The following is a 20,787-nucleotide window of genomic DNA, read 5'->3' as shown; positions in this document are numbered from 1 at the left end:
TGGCCAGAAAAGAGAACCTGGACATCATTGGGGTCTCTGAAACATGGTGGAATGAAGAAAACAAAAGGGACATAGCACTGTCGGGGTACAAACTCTTATCACGAAGACAGGTCAGGTCAGAAAGGAGGAGGAATAGAACCTATACATAAAAGAAAGCATACACTCGACCAGAGTGGACACAGCAGCGACGACCAACAAATTGGAATCACTATGGGTTAAAATACCCGGAAGGAAAGGGCCCGAGATAAAGATAGGCCTGTACTATTGTCCACCTGGGCAAACCGAAGCCAACGATGAAGAAATGGATGCCGAGATGAAGCAAGAATGTAAAAGCGGTAACATGATTGTTATGGGAGACTTCAACTATCCCAGGATAGAATGGAGTCTTGGAAACTCAAAATGCGCTTGGGGAACTGGATTCCTGGAGACTTCATGGAGCAGCTTGTCAGAGAACCGATGAGAGGGAATGCCACTCTGGATCTAATCCTTAATGGGCTAAGAGGACCTGCAAAGGAAGTGGAAGTAGTGGGACCGTTGGGAAACAGCAATCACAATATGATCAAGTTCAAAGTGGAAGTAGGAATACCGAAGGGAAAGAGAACCACAGTAACAACTTTTAACTTCAAGAAAGGAAACTACGAAGCGATGAGGGTAATGGTAAGGAAGAAACTTAGGAACAGCTCAAAGAAATGGCAGACTGTAGAGCAAGCCTGGTCTTTATTGAAGCACATGGTGAGCGAGGCGCAAAATCTATATATCCCTAGATTCAGAAAAGGGTGCAAAAAGAACCGGCGTGGATAACTAAAGAAGTGAAGAAAGCGATAGGAGATAAAAAGAATTCATTCAGGAAATAGAAAAAGTACAAAACCGAGGAGAACTGGAAAGAGCACAGGAAGCATCAAAAAGAATGTCACCTTGTGGTTAGAAAAGCAAAAAGAGAATACGAAGAGAGGCTAGCCGGGGAAGCAGGAAATTTCAAACAGTTCTTCAGATATGTTAAAGGGCAGCAGCCGGCTAGGGAGGAGGTGGGACCGCTGGATGACAGAGATAGGAAAGGAGTGGTGAAGGAGGAGAAAGAAGTCACGGAAAGGCTAAACATGTTCTTTTTCGTCAGTATTTACAAAAAAGGACACATCCAACATACCGGAACCTGAACAAATCTTCAAAGGAGACCAAGCAGAAAAATTAACATCCATTGAAGTAAGCCTTGAAGACGTACACAAGCAGATAGAAAGATTAAAAACTGACAAATTCCCGGTCCCGGACAGAATCCACCCTAGGGTACTGAAAGAACTAAAGGAGGAAATAGCAGAACTACTACAGCAAGTTTGTAATCTATCCCTGAAAACAGGCGTGATCCCGGAGGATTGGAAGATAGCCAATGTTACGCCCATCTTTAAAAAGGGATCAAGAGGTGACCCGGGGAACTACAGACTGGTAAGTCTGACCTCGGTTCCGGGGAAAATGGCAGAAGCGCTGATAAAAGACAGCATCGATGAGCATCTAGAAAGGAATAAACTTATGATAACAAGCCAACATGGCTTCTGCAAGGGAAGATCATGTCTAACGAACTTATTGCACTTCTTCGAAGAAATTAACAAACGGATGGACAAAGGGGACCCCATAGACATCGTATATTTAGATTTCCAAAAAGCCTTTAACAAGGTACCCCATGAACACCTACTTCGGAAGCTGAAGAACCATGGGGTGGAAGGAGACGTACACAGATGGATCAAGAATTGGTTGGTAGGTTGGAAGCAGAGGGTAAGAGTGAACGGCCACTACTTGGACTGGAGGAGGGTCACGAGTGGTGTTCCACAGGGGTCGGTGCTCGGATGCTGCTATTTAATGTATTTATAAATGATCTAGAAACAGGGACGAAGTGTGAAGTAATAAAATTCGCAGACACCAAACTATTTAGTGGGGCTAGGACTAAAGAGGACTGCGAAGATTTACAAAGGGACTTGAACAAACTAGGGGAGTGGGCGACGAGATGGAAGGTGAAGTTTAATGTAGAGAAATGTAAAGTCTTGCATGTAGGAAACAGAAACCCGAAGTACAGCTATACGATGGGAGGGCTGTTATTGGGTGAGAGTACCCAAGAAAGGGACTTGGGGGTAATAGTGGACAAGACAATGAAGCCGTCGGCACAGTGCACAGCGGCCGCTAAGAAGGCGAATAGAATGCTAGGTATAATCCAGAAAGTTATTAAACCAGAACAAAAGAAGTTATCCTGCCGTTGTATCGGGCAATGGTGCGCCCGAATCTGCAGTACTGCGTCCAATATTGGTCGCCGAACCTTAAGAAGGATATGGCGATACTCGAGAGGGTTCAGAAGAGAGCGATACGTTTGATAAAAGGTATGGAAAACCTTTCATACGCTGAAAGATTGGAGAAATTGGGGCTCTTTTCCCTGGCAAAGCAGAGACTTAGAGGGGATATGATAGAGACTTACAAGATCATGAAGGGCAGGGGTGCCCACACTTTTTGGGCTTGCGAGCTACTTTTAAAATGACCAAGTCAAAATGATCTACCAACAATAAAATAATTTTTTAAAAAACCCCACAAAGCACACTGAAAGGCAGAGAAAATGTTAATTATAATTCATATTCCGGGTTTTTTTTCAAAGAGGTCAAGGCAAATGACTATGCAATGTCGCCTCAATAACAGCCATACAAAAATAGACAAATATACCCCCTCCCTTTTTACTGAACCACATAGCAGTTTTTAGTGCAGGGAGCTGCGCTGAATGCCCCACGTTGCTCTCGACGCTCATAGGCTCCCTGCGCTAAAAACCGCTATTGAGGTTTAGTAAAAGGGAGCCATAGTGCAAAATATAAACAGCAGATATAAATTCTCAAAATGGACATATTTTGATCACTAAATTGAAAATAAAATCATTTTTCCTACTTTTGTTGTCTGGTGATTTCATGAGTCTCTGGTTGCACTTTCTTCTTCTGACTTCTTCTCACTTCACTCTGGCTGCACTTCTTCTTCTGATATCTTCTGACTTCAGCCCACTCCTGCATCCAATATTTCTTCCCTTCTTTCAGCCTCCTATATGCTTTCTCTCCTCCAGACCTCATTCTCCCCCCAACTTTCTCTTTCTTTCTCCCTGCCTCCTGTTCTTTCTTTCTCTTTCTCTCCATGCCCACTTTCTTTCTGTCACCCTGTTCCCTCTTTCTTTCTGTTTCCCTTTTTTCTGTCTCCCTGCCTGCCCCCTTTGTTTCTTTCTCCCTGCCCTCCCCCAAGCCACTAGGTTTTCCACCGCTACCGGGAAACAGGCCTCCAAGCCACCACCGCCCCAAGCTTTCTTTGCAGAAGCCTTGCGCTGACCAGGGTTCCGCTCCCCTTCAATTCTGATGTGGGAGAGGAAGTTCCGGGCCAGCCAGGCAGCGATTGGCTGGCCCAGAAATTCCTCTCCGATGTCAGAATTGACGTCGGGGAGAGGAATGCTGGTCAGCGCGAGGCTTCTGCAGGCCCAAATCTCCGGACGCCCAGGGCCGAGGAAAAGAAAAAGCCAGTCTATAAATCCTTCCATGAGAGCTGTTCCAGTCTCCTTTCAGCACGGCACTTACAAAAATGCGTAGCCCCCCCCCCCCTCCTCAACTTCCCATTTTCAGGCTCAATATGCCAGAGCAGCAGCAGTTCTTGCATTTTGGGGCAGAGCACCTCCTGCTCCTGAACCGCCTTTCTCCAGTCTGGCGGCTTGATTCCGCCAGGGGCAGCCGGCGCTCAGCTCTCCAGTGACGTGACTTCCCTAGACCTCCCTCCCGTTTTCTCCCGAAGGAAGTGACATCATCCCCCAGTCTATCAAAGATTTTCTACGGGACAAAGCAAGGGCATCAGGTCAAAAGCGCGCCAGGACAAAGGCGCGCGAGGAAGACGGGTTCTGGCAGTCGGGCAAGGAAGGACGCAGTGAGAATGGGTATGCATGAAGTGATGACCGGTGGGGAACCACAGGGAGAGGAAGGCTGATCGGCTGGTCGATCGGGACGGCAACATGAGTCTATCACGGAACCCGGGATGGGTTCCGTGATCGACTCGCATTGCCTTCCCGAGCGACCGGTCGATCGCGATCGACGTGTTGGGCACCCCTGATGAAGGGCATAGAGAAAGTGGAGAGGGACAGATTTTTTAAACTTTCAAGAACTACAAGAACGAGAAGGCATTCAGAAAAATTAAGAGGGGACAGATTCAGAACCAATGCTAGGAAGTTCTTCTTCATCCAAAGGGTGGTGGACACCTGGAATGCGCTTCCAGAGGGTGTGATAGGACAGAGTACAGTATTGGGGTTCAAGAAAGGATTAGATAATTTCCTAAAGGAAAAGAGGATAGAAGGGTATAGATAGAGGATTACTATACAGGTCCTGGACCTGATGGGCCGCCACGTGAGCGGACTGCTGGGCACGACGGACTTCTGATCTGACCCAGCAGAGGCACTGCTTATGTTCTTATGTCTCTCTAGGGGCTTCTGCTCAAATGGGAAGGGTTAGGACAACTGTTAATGGTGATTCGATCATTAGGCATGTAGATAGCTGGGGGGCTGGAGGGCAAGAGGATCGCCTGGTCACTTGCTCGACTGGTGCGAAGGTGGCAGACCTCACACATAACTTAGATAGGATTTTAAATAGTGCTGGGGAGGAGCCAGCTGTCTTAGTACATGTAGGTACCAATGACATAGGAAAATGTGGGAGGGAGGTTCTGAAGCCAAATTTAGGCTCTTAGATAGAAAGCTGTAATCCAGATCCTCCAGGGTATTTTTTCAGAAATGCTCCCAGTTCCATGTGCAGGACCGAAGAGGCAGACAGAGCTCTGAAGTCTAAATGCATGGTTGAGACAATGGTGCAGGGATGAGGGATTTAGATTTGTTAGGAACTGGGCTACCTTCTGGGAAAGGGGGAACCTACTCCGAAAGGATGGACTCTACCTTAACCGGAATGTAACCAGGCTGCTGGCAATAACATTTAGTGTTGAAACATTTTATTAATTTTCCAAGAAACAAAGCAGCAAATACTAAACATGACATAACAAAGTACAACATCCCCCTCCCACCTGTCCCTCCCCAATCACCTCTCACCCAAAGGGTGCATCCCAGCTCTAGCAAGTCTACCACAACATGAGGCTCGGAGATCTGGCAATAACATTTAAAAAGGAGATAGAGCAGCTTTTAAACTGAGATGCGGGGGAAATCCGATAGTTGTCCAGAAACAGATGGTTCAGTGTGAGGTATCCTTGACCGATACTATTGGAACAGGATGATTAGGGAGTCCCAGTAGAGAGGTTTCAATAATGGTGAAAGAAAGCCAGGAGGGTTTAAGAAGAAGGCAGAGTAAGACACTCAAATTTTCCCCATCTTCTTAGCAGCCTATGGTTACAAGGGGGGAAAAACACACAATTTGAAGTGTCTGTATATAAATGCTAGAAGCCTAAAAAATAAAATAGGAGACTTAAGAGTACATAGCACTAAATGATGAGGTAGATATAATAGGCATCTCAGAGACCTGGTGGAAGGAGGACAATCAATGGGACACTGTATTACCTGGGTACAAATTATATGTTAAAGAGGGAATTGAATCAAATAAAATAAATATTCTGCATGACAGATAGCACAGTGTGAAATCCATATGGATAGAAATTCCATGTGTGAAGGGAAGGAATATAAAGGTAGTGTTATACTGTCTTCGGGATAGAATAAGCAGACAGATGAAGAAATGTTTTCAGAGATTAGGAAAGCTGGTGAATTGGACAGCAGTATAATAAGAGGTGATTTCAATTACCAATAACAATATACACTAGGCAGGATTGGAATTATCACAATACACACTAACACTCTATCATCTTCTATTAAGGGTGAGGCAACAAAAAACAAAAACACCCAAGATAGAATAAAAAGATCTCACTTAACATCAAGGAGCTTAACATAATAGCAAAAGCTGAAAGCAAGCAATCTCTCTTTTCATAGGTCAGAAAAAAACTCCACCTTCGTATAAAACATATGTGTCTCTTCCAACAGGGAAAAAAGCACCAAATGGAGATCCAATGTAAGTTAAACAATCATGGCAGCAGATGCTTTAAAGCAGCACCACAGAAGACAGTCATGGAACTCCAGTGAATCAGCACATAAAAAAAATAAAAATGAATGCCAATGGAACAGGTCATGCAAATCCAAAAACAGTGATAAAAATTCCAAAATATAAATACTGCAAAGGAACAAACAGTACTTAGCTCCAATTTCACAGCCTGGTCCGTGCTATCTCACTGAACCTCACATGGCGGTGATTAAATTTGCAGATGACACTAAACTGTTCAAAGTTGTTGAACCGCATGCATATTGTGAAAAATTGCAGAAAGACCTTAGGAAATTGGAAGACTGGGCATCCAAGTGGCAGATGAAATTTAATGTGGACAAATGCAAAGTGATGCACATTGGAAAGAATAACCCAAATTACAGTTACCAGATGCTAGATCCACCTTTGGGGTTGGCGCCCAAGAAAAAGATCTTGGTGTCAGTCTGCTCAATGTGTGGTGGCAGCCAAAAAAGCAAACAAGATGCTGGGAATTATTTTAAAAAAGGATGGTTAACAAGACTAAGGGTTCCTTTTACTAAGGTGCGCTAACTGATTTAGCACGCGCTAAATCAGTTAGCGCACCTTAGTAAAAGAACCCCTAAGAATGTTATAATGCCTCTCTATCACTCCATGGTGCAACCTCACCTGGACATTCAGTTCTGGTCTCCTTATCTCAAGAAAGATAGCGGCACTAGAAAAGGATCAAAGAAGAGCGATCAAGATGATAAAGGGGATGGAACTCCTCTCGTATGAGGAAAGACTAAAAAGGTTAGGGCTCTTCAGTTTGGAAAAGAGACAGCTGAGGGGAGATATGATTGAAGTCTACAAAATCCTGAGTGGAGTAAAACGGGTTCAAGTGGATCGATTTTTCACTCCATCAAAATTTACAAATAGAGGACACTCAATGAAGTTATAGGGAAATACTTTTAAAACCAATAAGAGTACAGCATGCTCAGCATAATCCTTTCTTGCTGGGGGGGTTTTTTTTTTTGGGTATGGATTGGGTCTCATGGTGTGGGTTTGGGTTGGGGTGGGGGTTTGGGATTTGGAGTGGGTGGGGATTGGGGGGATCCTTTGGTTGGGGTTGAAACTGTGTTTGATGGTACATTTGATGTTCGCGACCTTGTTGTATGGTCGTGTTGTCTTGTGTATTCACTGATGATGTGCCAATAAAACATGATTTATACTAAAACCAATAAGAGTAAATATTTTTCCACTCAGAGAATAGTTAAGCTCAGAATGCATTACCAGAGGTTGTAGTAAGAGTGGATAGCATAGCTGGTTTTAAGAAAAGTTTTAACAATTTCCTGGAGGAAAAGTCCATAGTCTGTTATTGAGAAAGACATGGGGAAGCCACTACTTGGCCCTGGATCAGTAGCATGGAGTGTTGCTATTCTTTGGGTTTTGCCTGGTACTAGTGACCTAGATTGGCCACCGTGATGATGGGTTACTGAGCTTGATGGACCATTGGTCTAACCCAGTAATGCTATTCTCTTGTGTTCTTAACTACTATGTATCGTAAGCCCACTGATATGAATAAGCTTTGGCATTATAACAGCTGTCACAGCAAAGTACTCAAAATGCAATCTTCCATACAGTCAGTTTCTGAGAGTCAAAAGGATTTGTTTTGAACCTTTTAGATGCAAAAAATTAAATTAGGATGATGGCCTCTGGATTTTATGAAAAAGGCTATCCAGAAAGATTGATCAGAGAAGGTGTTGTGAGGGCTTGAAACTTTACCTAGAAATGCTCTACTAATAGCTTCATCATGCTTACCCCAAGCTTCAAAAGAAAGATCTGGGAGGGACGGGGCACGTTCCTTGTTTGAACTGCACTGTATGTAATGTGAATTTGAAGGCATATATTTTTGTGAATTCAAGGTCTGGTGAGTAATATGAGTTACATCAGTATTCTAATTGCAAAGCACGAGAAGGTTTTTTATGTGATTACTTATCCGCGTGTACATTGGCAAAACTAAGAGGGCCTTTCAAAAATGTATAGTAGAACACAGGAGTGCCATCAAAAGGAAGCTATCTGAAAAGCCGTTGATAGCATACATGACAGGACAAAGCATCTGTTTTGAGGTTTTATTGTGTTACAAAGACTTAGAAACCATTGAAGAGGAGACGATATTGATAGATTGCTTCTCCAAGCTGAACATTTTATTTTTCAATTTAATTCTGTTGCTCCCATGGGACTCACAAAAAGAATCTGAGGTGGTTTTTGCAACATTGTTTATGTGGTCAAATGTGATTAGATTTATATTATTATGATTTGATGCTATGTATGTTTGCTATGTATTTAAGTTATTGGGTGTATGAATGATTTATATATCTATTTTATCAACTATTTATATATTTATGAAATGTAATCTTATGAAATTATGTGTATTATTTTCATATGCTTTATATTTTAGTGTCATCTTTTAAGTTTTATTGGTTTCTAATTACTGTAAGGTATTTTAGACTTTAGTCCCCTTTAAAACATGTCATCACCAATTGCCCTGTGCTTGTTTCCCTCCTCCAGGGCCACTGCGAATGCAGCAGCCATGCTCTCCTGGCTCTGCCCTAGACGTGATATCACCAATTCTCCTGCACTCATTTTCCTCCTCTAGGACTTCCACGAATACTGCATATAATTTTGGTTCACCATCTCATTTATTGTTTTGCTGCTGTTTTTAGTCAAATAAATAAAGGGAGAGATATTGTGATCTCAAGAAACTAACATTCAGAGGTTCTCCCCAACCCACTACTTGTTCCACTTCTCTTCCAGCAGTATTGAATACTGAGGCTGATAAGAATATAGCTCTAATCACCAGTGGTCAATTATTTTTAGAAAGACAAGATTTCTCTAAAATATTTCCTCAGCATTTCTAAAGGAGAAGAAATCCACTCTACCTTTTTCACTCCACCTCTAGTGCACTTCACAGGCTAGCTTAGCGCCTCCCATCAGTCTGTACCCAAGCATAGAAAGGCACTACCATCTGTGAAGTAGAGATATCTGTAACAACATGCTAAACTACTGTTCTGCTCAAACCAACTAAACCAGTGGTCTCAATCTCAAACCTTTTGCAGGGCCACATTTTGGATTTGTAGGTACTTGGAGGGCCGCAGAAAAAAATAGTTAATGTCTTATTAAAGAAATGACAATTTTGCATGAGGTAAAACTCTATAGTTTATAAATCTTTCCTTTTGGCTAAGTCTTAATAATAATATTGTAATTTATAGCTAAAGAGACATATGATCAAGAAACTGTTTATTTTACTTTTGTGATTATGATAAACATACTGAGGGCCTCAAAATAGTACCTGGCGGGCCGCGAGTTTGAGACCACTGAACTAAACAGTACCATTAACCGCCAACATAGGTTTCAAATGAGGTCAGGAGCTATTCCCATAATAAGTGGACCATATTTACAAACTCTTTCGAAAACGATACAGCAGGGATGATTCGCAAGCCTTCGAAGAACCAAGCCAATCATCAGCCAGGGTGAAAAGACATAAAGAACATCTGGAAGCCACGGTTATATGAAAGCATCGAGCCCCTCGCTTCTGTACTCTGATCTGCGGCTGAAGAAGTGTGGCATCTTCTTGTTCTGTGCCGTGGCCATGAGGTTGATGTGGGGCTGCCCCCAGTATCTTATGATTGCCCAAAATGCCTGATGCGAGAGGGCCCACTCTCTGGGATCTAGAGTCTAAAAACTGAGGTAGTCTACCTGAACAATGTCCACTCCAGCCACATGGGCCACCATCAGTGCCAGAATATGATGTTCCACCCAAAGGAAAAGAAGATGGGCCTCATGAGCCAAGAGAGCTCTTGGTTCCTCCTTGTTGATTGACAAAGGCCACCGCCGTCACATTGTCGGAAATGACCCAGACAGCCTGCCCTTCCAGGGTCTTCTGCAGGTCTTTCAGGGCTAGACGAATGGCCCGGAGCTCCAGCCGGTTGATGGGCCACTTTCTCTGCGACCAAGTCCAACAGCCCTGAAGGAGACGATGATCACAGTGAGCCCCCCAGCCCCAAAGGCTGGCATCCGTGGTGACCACAATCCAGGAGGCAATGTGTAACGGAACACCCTGGCAGAGTGACTGAGGGTAAAACCACCAGGTCATGCTGAGGCTGTAGATCCAACCACTGCGCCACACACTCCTCCTCCTATCCACTTTAGATATGGCAAATTATCAGCCAGTTGCCAATCTATTGTTTATATAAAAAATAATGAAAGGAGTTGTTTTTAAACAACTCCATGACTATATTTAAAAAAAACAACACACAACCAAACAACATTTAGGAAAATGAACAGTACCGAAACTGCAGAATGTGGCGAAAGGGAAATAATCCTACTGTCTAGAATGTCTCACCTATTGCATTGGAATAGACGATATCACCCACTAGTGTGGCAGATTTTATCCAGCATGTTAAAATTTTCATAGAGCTCATCCTGCTAGAAGTACTCAAAGATTTAAACTCTTCTTTCCCTCATTTGAGGGAGTAAAATCTGCTTGTAAATTCTTTCATTTTCAAATTATCAGATCTATGGAATGCCTCTTTTTCTAAGGCACACATGTCAAACACAAGGCCCGGGGTCCGAATCCGGCCCGCCTGGCCATTTTATGTGGCCTGCGGTGACTGTGCCGCATCTAAGTGCCTCACTGTACAGCCCCATCCCAATGGTGCTCCAAATGTCTGAACGTGCTACCCCAAGCTCCTCACTATGCTGCCTCAGAATCCATTTGCAGGCTCAAGTCCCAATGTAACAGCTAGGTTGGGGCAGGGCATTCCACACAAGTGCCTGACCGTGCCACAGGTGTCTGAGGGTGAGGAAGGATCTATACTTCTACTAATACTAAATATCTTTTATTAATACTAAGTAATTTTTATTTAAAAATTCAGCCCGCAACTTAGCCTGTGTTATAGATTTCGACCCCTTATGTGATTGAATTTGACATCCCTGTTCTAAGGGTTTTAGGTTCTTTTCAACTCTTTTGAAAAACTTTAAAAACAATTCTATCCACAAAGTATTTTGGTAACCATTCTTAAACTAAACTAAACCTTAGGTTTGTATACCGCACCATCTCCGCAAGCGCAGAGCTCGGCACGGTTTACAGAGGTTGAGAGGAAAGGAACTACAAAGAAGGGATATAGGAGAGGGACTGAGAAGATAGAGAGGGACAGGGTACTAGAGAACGGGAGGTGATTAGATTTTTGAAAAGAGCCAAGTTTTCAAGTGTTTGCGGAAGGATTGGAAGGAGCTAGAATTTCTGAGCGGGGATGAGAAGTTGTTCCAGAGTTCTGTGGTTCTAAAAGGGAGGGATGTTCCAAGTTTTCCTGCGCGGGATATACCTTTTATATATGGGAAAGATAGTTTCAGTTTTTGGGAGGATCTAGTAGAGAGCAGGTTTGAGGAATTCCAAAGGAGTGGGATAACGGGAGGAAGGACACCATGTAGAATCTTGAAGGCTATGCAGGCACATTTATAGAGGACTCTGGAGTATACTGGGAGCCAGTGAAGCTTGGAGAGGAGTGGGGAGACGTGGTCGAACTTTCCTTTTGAGAAAATAAGCTTGGCCGCGGCGTTCTGAATTAGCTGAAGTCTATGGAGGTTTTTCTTAGTTAGGCTTATATAGATGGAGTTGCAGTAGTCCAGTCTAGAGAGGATGGTGGATTGAACGAGGATGGCGAAATGAGAATGATGAAAGCAGGATCTTACTTTCCTCAACATATGGAGGCTAAAGAAGCATTTTTTTACCAGGGAGTTGAGGTGATCATTGAAGGAGAAAGAGGAGTCTAAGATGATGCCTAGGACTTTGCTGGAAAACTCAAGCTGAAGAGTGGGGCCGGAAGGTAGTGGGATGGAGGTGGGTAAATGATCTGAAATTGAGCCGAGCCAGAGTAGTTTTGTTTTGGACTCATTCAGTTTCATTTGTACAGATTGGGCCCAGGATTGGAGGTTCGTAATACAAGTGGATATGTTCTCAGCGAGGTTAGAGAGGTTCGAGTCGGTCTCGAGGAGGATGAGGATGTCGTCAGCATAGGAGTAGAGAGTTTCTAGGGGGGATAGATGAAGGAGTTTCAGAGAGGACATGTAGATGTTGAAAAGGATAGGGGAGAGGGGTGAGCCTTGCGGGACTCCACATTTCGGCTTCCAGGCGGGGGATGAGGTACCGTTTGTGTTAACGGTGTAGGAGCGGAAGCATAGGAATTTCGAGAACCAATCTAGGACTGTGGAGCTTATGCCTATTTCGGAGAGTTGGAAGATTAGGATGTCGTGGTGAACGACATCGAAGGCTGCGGAGAGGTCGAATTGAAGAAGAACAGCAAATTTGTTACGAGAATGGAGTTGTTGCACCTTAGAGATTAGTGAGGCCAGGAGGGATTCGGTGCTGAAGTTGGGTCTGAAGCCGAATTGGTGGGGTAGGAGGATAGAGAATCTTTCTAGGTAGGATGAGAGTTGGGTGGATATGATGGATTCTAATAACTTGGTTAGGAGAGGGATATTTGCTATAGGACGGTAATTTGATGGAATGGAGGGATCAAGGTCAGCCTTTTTCAGTAGAGGGGACAATGAAATGTGTTCCATATCGGGGGAGAAGAGGCCCGATGTTAGGGCAGAGTTTATAAGTTCGGTGAGGGAAGCGATGGCCTGTGTAGGGATATTCTCGAATAGATAGGAGGGGAAAGGATCCAAAATGCACTTGCAAGTTTTTAGTTTGAGGCAGAGTTTGGAGACTTGCGGTTCGGAGACAAGCTCGAAGGCGGTCCAGGATCTGTCGGCAGGAATGGGGGTGGATACAGGTAAGGTAGGGTTGAGATCAATAGAGGTCAGGGAATTGTAGGAGACTGTGGGAGGGAAAGAGCATCTTAGAAATTAAAGAAATTTGCAAGGGCATCGGCTGATAGAGATGGTGGGAGCAAAGATGGGTCTTTTTTTGTAGTTAGGGAGCGCCAGATGTTGAACAGCGCACTGATCTGGTTGTTGGATCTAGAGATTCTTAGTAGTCATACTTGTTGTATACTTGCTTAATTTTTTTCTCTTTTTTTTCTTTATTACTATTTATTGTAAACCGTATCGAGCTTCTTCTTTGAAGATGACAAGGTCTATAAATTGAAATTTTAAATTAAAATAGAAAGTCCTTTAATTTAGTTAAAAAAAAAAAGCAGCATCAGGCATATGGGAGCGTTAAAGGTTTTTCAATCTGTACTTTGTGTCAAGCTATGTAACTAGAAGGCTATTAAAAGGCAGAATATGATCATCAAAAGGGAAAAAAGCTGTCCTCTACATTTATATGTATGTTAATGCAGCAATACATACATTATTGCTGGCATTTTAGAAATGATTACTTGTTCTAATCATAAACAATTAAATAGCTTTCTTAAAACATAAGTGTTTGTATAAGAGAGACCCCCAAAAAAGATCTCAACAGCCTTTCTATCCTCATGCATTTTACCTGTTCATTATTCTTGTCCATGATCTCTGAATGTTTATGAAGTCCTTTAAACCTTGGTATCTAAGCATAAGAATAAAACACGATTTATCATCACATGAACAAAACCCAATTCAGTATGTTCACTCAAAAAAGGAAACCTATTAAAAATGGTTACCACTGAGAGAACTTGTGCCTGGGTCCTTCTGGAAAGGTAGCTATCTCATACAGAATCCACTCAAGCCATCTGTGCAGATTATTGAATAGGTCAAGCAGCAAAGCTATGCACTCAAGGGCTTTAAACAGATCTGGCTTTTAGGATGGCCAAAATAATTAAGTGAGCGAGAGACAATAAAAGTTACTACAGTCTATGAATAACACCACTTCTGCACTTGAAGCTTGTACATTTAGTACAATCAAAGGGACTGAACTGATTTAATTTTTTTTATGTACAAGTCTCTACCACAGGAAGGGTCTTTTCCTGGCTTTTCTGAAACAGGCTAGTGTTCAATTAACTTTTAAAATGCCTACTCAGACCCTGACATGAAACTCTCAGCCTTTCTTTATCCTTCTGCTATTGGGTAAAATCATTGAGATGGTATTACAGAAGGTTATTGATGGTCATGATGATTTAGATATCTGCCCATCAATGTGATGTATGGTTATAGTTCTGCGATCTGTTAGTTTCCACTTGTCATTTTGCTATTTAGAGAAATCTAGAATGGTGTGTTTTCTTGTTTGTAGATATTTCTTAAGCATTTGAGTCAGTTAGAGAATCGATAATCTTCATGCTTGAACCTGAAATGGGCTGAATAGTATTTAGATATTTTGAATCTGGCCATACTCATCAGATCTGGTTGAATCGGGGTGTCCAGAAAGGTGAGGTTCAGAATGGTGTTCCATAAGTTTCTGTTTTATCCTCAGTTCTTACTTACTCTCTCTATTAAAAAAAATAATAATACAAATAAATTTTGGAGTTTTATTTATTCTTAAGCTTTACACTTTCATTCAGACCACACTAACGTGACTGGCTGACCTGATGGTTAACTTTTTGAAAACATAATTTGATAGAAGTTCAGACAAATATCTCCATTTCAAGTAGAATGATGGATTATGGCATAATCATGCCGGTATTAACCTTAACACCACCACAGAGCTCCGTGTATTTCAGTATAGAGCTCATGTATTGTAACACTTCACAGAAGCTCTATGCAACTCTGTATGAAAGCCATGTATTGTAACACCTCACAACTCCTTATGGTAACATCTCTATAGAAGCTAATGTATCATAACATCTTTACAAAAGCTCATGTAGTAGAGTGCCTTTGCAGAGGCTCATGTAGGCCGCTCTGAATTGACTCCTCAGTCATTAGTAGCGGTATAGAAATTCTCAATAATAATAATAATTTCCCAGACCATGTGATGTTTGGTGAGATTTCTATTCAAATATACTCCAGCTTTTACAAAGCTGGGACAGAGGTTTTTACCGTGGGCTGGCGAGGTAAATGCTCAGGATCCGTTAAGAATTTACATTTCTCTCTCACAGTGCTATCTGTTCTGTGATTTCACCTGACAAATATGTATTCCTTGTCGCTACACTCACTGATGTTTGTATTGCACCTTGTTGTTTAGTTTGTTCAATTAAAATATTTCAAACAAAAAAATTAATGTATTTTATATTTTTGTGAGCCTCTGATCAAATGCATTTTTTGGATTAGTGAGTTACTACCAAAGGGACTTTGGTCTCCCTTGCTTCCTTTTACTACTGACTATTCCAAGTAGCACCTCCTTTTCTAGTGAATTCGCCCTCAACACATGTCCAAAATAGGTCAGTTCTGCCTTCCAGGAACAACTCTGGGTTTATGTGATCAAGAACATCTTTACTGGTGATCCTAAATGTCCATGGGATTCGTAGAAGTCTTCTCAAGCACCACAGCTCAAAAGCATCAATTTTTCTTCTATCTGCTTTTGTGAGTGTCCATGTCTCGCAGCCATATGTCTTAATTAGGAACACAATGGCAGTGATCACTCTGTTTGATGGTGACTGAGATGTCCTTGCACGTCCATATTTGGTCCACGCTCACCATGGCTGTACTCCCCAGTGCTAATCAACGCTTGATCTCTGCTGTCGAACCGCCACTGTGATTAATGAGGGACCCCTGTTAACCACTTCTATTTCTTCACTGTTGATCTTTATGTGGATTTTCTTGTTGGTGGTAGTCATGATTTTGGTCTTCTTGATGTTCAAGTAAAGTCCCATCTTCTTGCTTTCGAGAAGATAGTGAGTTACAAATATTGTAAATAATACATTACAACCCAAGAATGGGAGAGGGAGAAGACAGACGAAAAAGCAGTCCAATAAAAACATAAAAGAGTTAAACTGGATTCTGAGAAGACTCATTACCATGGCATAGCGAGAAGAATAGAGTAGATTATGACATCTGGAGAAGTTTGGGATGGATATTTGTAACTGGCTCCTAGATTATCTTTGCAGTAGTCTTTACCAAAGCCACTGAACATTCTTTGCAGAAAGGAAATGAAAATGAAGAGGGGGATTTATCCACCACAGTAACCAAGAGATTAGTGACTTTTTAATGAAGACTAGATCAACAGGACCTCCTTGTATTTAAAATTGTTCAATAAAAAAAAAAAATTCAAAAATGTTTCATTTTCAGAAACATTTGTCAAATTCATAATGTATATGAAGCTGCAAAAGACATTGTTTTCCTGGGAATATTCTTCCATACTCACTGCAGTTGTCATCTATTTGGTCCTACTCAGCAACAAGGTGATCCGAAGGGCTGGTAGATCTGGAGGAGAACTAAAAGAGGGAAGAGGGAGAGAAAAGGAGGGGGTGTATGGGTGATTGACTAGGAAATATGACAGAGGAAAGATATAAGGGCACCAGGGTAGGGGCGATTAAGGACATAAGACGACAAGAGAAATAGAGATGCTAGATTTGGGAGGGGGTAAGGTGGTCAGAAAAAGGATATAGAAAAGGAATGCTAGATGTGAGGGAAGGAATGGGAAAGATTCTAGACACAGGGAGGGACAAGACGGAGAAAGAGCATGATGGGGGTGGGATAAGACAAGAGAAGGGGTATTGGATATAAGGAAGGAATGGGAGAGATTCTGGCCATAGGGAGGGACAGGACATTGGGCATGCTGGACACAAATGAAGGAATGGTGAAAGATTCTGGATGCAGGAAAACATTTTACACAGAGAGGGGATGTTGGATGAGGATTTCAGACACAGGGAGATTCAGGCCAAAGGGAATATTGGACATGAGGGAAGGAATGGGGGGAGATTTTGGACATAGAAAATGATAAGGAAAGAATCATAAAAGTGAGATGCTGGACCTGGAAAACGGTAAGAGCAAGAAAACAGATAATGGACACGAAAGAATAAGGACAAGGACACTGAAAGGAAATGGATGGTAGATATGGAGAAAGAAGAAATGACAAATGGACAGGGAATACTGGGAAGAGAGTTAAGATAGAGGAACAAAGAAACCAGAAACGGGGAAACAGTGGGAAAAATAAAAAAACCAGACAAAGGTAGAAAGAAGAATTTTATTTTCTACATAGTGATTGAAATGTGTCAGTTTTTGGAATGCATAGAGCTGGTGTTAGACATGGCTGGAACCCAAGGCAGAAATCTGGGAGGGAACCCAAAGTCTGATAATAGTCTGTGCCTTCTTCAGCTTCGGGCAAGCTTGGGGCCCTCTGTGGCCTGAGGGCCCAGAGCATTCCCCATACACACAAAGTGTTATCCCAGGCATCTGCTACCTTTATATTTTCACAGTAAGGAGTAATGTTTTTGTTTGTTTGGTGTTGCAGTGCATGCAAAACAGTGGTTTCTTGAAGTTTCAGATGAATTTTTATCTACATATTTCTATTAGTTTATGGTCACTAAATTTATATTTTGTGAGGGTCTCCGTATTCTGTGTGATATTCTTGTATCATGGAGTTTCTGTAGTAATCTGGCTTATTCAGTTTTCCCAATAGCTGTACTGTTATTCTAGGTTCCACTGCATCTTTGGCTAGGAATAATCCTTGTTATGTGAGTTTTGGAAGTTAAGGCAGAATGGTAGATTTTCCCCAACTCAGTGAATTTTTGTACTGTTTTGTATTAGAACATAAGAACAGCCTTACTGGGTCAGATCAATGGTCCATCAAGCACAGTAGCCCGTTCTCACGGTGGCCAATCCAGGTCACTAGTACCTGGCCAAATCCCAAGGAGTAGCAATATTCCATGCTACCGATACAGGGCAAGCAGTGGCTTCCCTCATGTATTTCTCAATAACAGACTATGGACCTTTCCTCCAGGAACTTGTCCAAACCTTTCTTAAAACCAGCTACGCTCTCCGCTCTTACCACATCCTCTGGCAACTCGTTCCAGAGCTTTGTCTGAGTGAAAAAAATTTCCTCCTATTGGTTTTAAAAGTATTTCCCTGTAACTTCATCAAGTGTCCCCTAGTCTTTGTAATTTTTGACAGAATGAAAAATCGATCCACTTGTACCCGTTGTACTTCACTCAGGATCTTGTAGAATTCAATCATATCCCCCCTCAGCCGTCTCTTTTCCAAGCTGAAGAGCCCTAACTGTTTTAGTATTTCCTCATACAAGAGAAGTTCCATCCCCTTTACCATCTTGCTCGCTCTTCTTTGAACCTTTTCTAGCGCCACTATATCTTTCTTGAGCTAAGGAGACCAGAATTAAATGCAAATTTACTCCAGATGAGATCGTACCATGGAGCGATACAGGGGCATTATAATATTCTTATTCTTGTTAACCATTTCTTTTTTAATAATTCCTAGCATCCTGTTTGCTTTTTTGGCCGCTGACGCACATTGGGCGCTAATCCCCAAGGTGGGCCCTAGCATCCAGTAACTGTGATTCAGGTTATTCTTCCCAATGTGCATCACTTTGCATTTATCCACATTACATTTTATCTGCCATTTGGATGCCCAATCTTCCAATTTCCTAAGGTCCGCTCGCAATTTTTCACAATCCGCATGCGTTTTAACAACTTTGAACAGTTTAGTGTCATCTGCAAATTTAATCACCTCACTTGTCGTTCCAATTTCCAGATCATTTATAAATAAGTTAAATAACACCGGTCCTAGTACAGACCCCTGCAGGACTCCACTGTTTAATCTCCTCCATTGAGAAAAATGACCATTTAATCCTAACCTCTGTTTTCTATGTGATAACCAATTCCTAATCCACAACTGAACTTTGCCACCAATCCCATGACACTTTAATTTTCTCAGGAGCCTAGAGGAACTTTAAACTTTCTGAAAATCTAGATACACTATAATCAACCAGCTCACCTTTATCCACATGTTTATTTACATCTTCAAAGAAGTCAAGCAAATTTGTGAGGCAAGATCTCCCCTCGGCTGAACCCATGCTGACTCCATCTCATTAAATCATGTTTTGTCTACGTGTTCCACAATTTTATTTTTTATAATTGTTTCTATCATTTTGCCCATCATTGAAGTCTGTAATTTACAGACAGAATTTATATTGTTATTGATATTGTATTAAAAGCAAATATTTTTTGTACAACATGTTTTATGAGGAAATGCCCTAGCTCTGCTCTGGTTGTTGGGGGAGAGATTAAGCAGTTCTATGAATGCAGAATATATGTTTTAATTTAATACTGTTTGGAGAAAGTATATGTATATTTTGAGGGACAGACTGCAGCTCATTGGGGGTTGAAGAAAACAATCTTTTGTACCAGCCCCTCCCAGCACTCAGTCCTATACTACTACCCTCACTGTTGGAAGTGGGACGGGGTATGGCAAGGGGCTGAACAGTGGTTGAAGCAGGGTTGTGGCTGGTGCCAAGTTTTTATGTTTCGAAAAGTTGGCAACTCTAGGTATACCATACTGTGGCTTGAAGGGATCTCCAAGACCCACCAGCAGAAGACATCTGCAGCCCAATGAACCCCCCATCAAAAATGATGATGCTGACACCGGCACTGTGGGCATACTCAGTTCTTATGCCTGTTCAGCTCATGTGTGAGAGCTGTGCTGGTGTAAGTGTCTCAGAGCACTGACTGACCACTGCACGTTTCTAAACATGGGTTTGTAGGTTGTGGATGTTTTCAGCTAGTGGGGCTAGGGATCTTTGTTAGCTAAGGTATGTAATTTTTAAAGTTCGGGGTGAGGGGAGGGAAGAAAAAAATGCATGCCTACCCAACATACCCACTGGCCTACCAAAGATTGTCTTCTGTCTATGCCACTGTTTTAGGTACCTATAGTTTTTAAGGCTGTAGAATACAAAAAGCATCAAAGTTGTGAAAAAGTTTGCATAGTCACTTTCTACTGACCGTATAGCACAAAACTTTCAAAAATGAAAGCAGCCCAAATTTATCCTTCCAAACTTTTATAGCCTTTATCTCTGTTATTTGTAACCCCATTTTTGATACCTTTTCACTCAGTGGGTCACATATACAGTTTTTAAAGGGAAGGACTAATGAAAACAAATTAGAAGAAAATGATAAAGGGTCGGGTTCATGGCTCCTTCCGCCAATCTTAATTTTTTTTTGCGGATTTGGAGTCCTTATATAGATTTCTTATCTCCTAGAGTATGAGGTCTGATTCTTAATATCCTAAACGTCTGATCTGCCTTGAGTGGCTGGAGGGGGAGGGGTGACCCTAGGACTGCCCATATTTCCAGGCTTGGATCTCCTAGTTATTCCTCCTGTTGTTGCTGTTTTTTGTGTGCGTGTTCGTCGTCGTCGTCTTCTGTGGGAGGAGAGGGGGGATGGGGGGAGGTCCTTTTCATGTGTCTTTTAGGGCCCATCAGATACCAGGGCTCTGATTTTCATGCTTTTCCTTTTTTGGGGGGATACTGTTTGGAACCTTCCCGATTGGCCGCTATGGAATATTTGCTCTCTTTTTGCCTTTCCTGTTACTTGCTGTACTTTTCCTTGTTACTGATATTGGGGGGTGAGGGGAGTTGTATTGGGGAGTGTTACAATTGTATGTATTTTGAACAAATACTGTACCTTTTGCTGAATTTATTGTTCTTTTATCTTTCTGTTCAATAACAATTGTTTTCACATAGAAGAAAATGATAAATAGGGTGTCAAATAACATGACGAAAATGCTCTTCAAAGTGCATATAGAGAAAGGTTTTGTTTTCACATCTGTTTGGCAGAGCAGAAAAATAGAACAGAGGAGACTGAGGAACTATTGCAAATGGGAAGAGTTAAAACCTGCTCAGAGCTTTAGAGTAGTTCTGATCTTCATGAGAATTGTTCTGTGGCTCATTCAATCC

The 20,787-nt window shown here is 42.0% G+C and overlaps 1 protein-coding gene across 7 annotated transcripts in view; it reads right to left on the bottom strand.

Moving 5' to 3' along the window:
- Window positions 1-20,787, bottom strand: part of CEP43 (centrosomal protein 43) — a 180,306-nt gene that overhangs the window by 92,887 nt on the left and 66,632 nt on the right. For 6 of the 7 annotated variants that reach the window (XM_033944335.1, XM_033944329.1, XM_033944334.1 and 3 more), the window contains exon 8: window positions 13,519-13,578. The exons of the other annotated variant lie outside the window; for it this stretch is intronic. In XM_033944335.1, the coding sequence (XP_033800226.1) occupies window positions 13,519-13,578 (60 nt within the window). The remainder of the gene's footprint in view (window positions 1-13,518; window positions 13,579-20,787) is intronic. 7 annotated transcript variants of the gene reach the window in all.

This window comes from Geotrypetes seraphini, chromosome 5, assembly GCF_902459505.1.
Source record: "Geotrypetes seraphini chromosome 5, aGeoSer1.1, whole genome shotgun sequence".
In the NCBI taxonomy this organism is placed as follows: domain Eukaryota; kingdom Metazoa; phylum Chordata; class Amphibia; order Gymnophiona; family Dermophiidae; genus Geotrypetes; species Geotrypetes seraphini.
The sequence above is the reverse complement of the archived record's forward strand: the minus strand, read 5'-3'. Positions and strand labels throughout refer to the sequence as shown.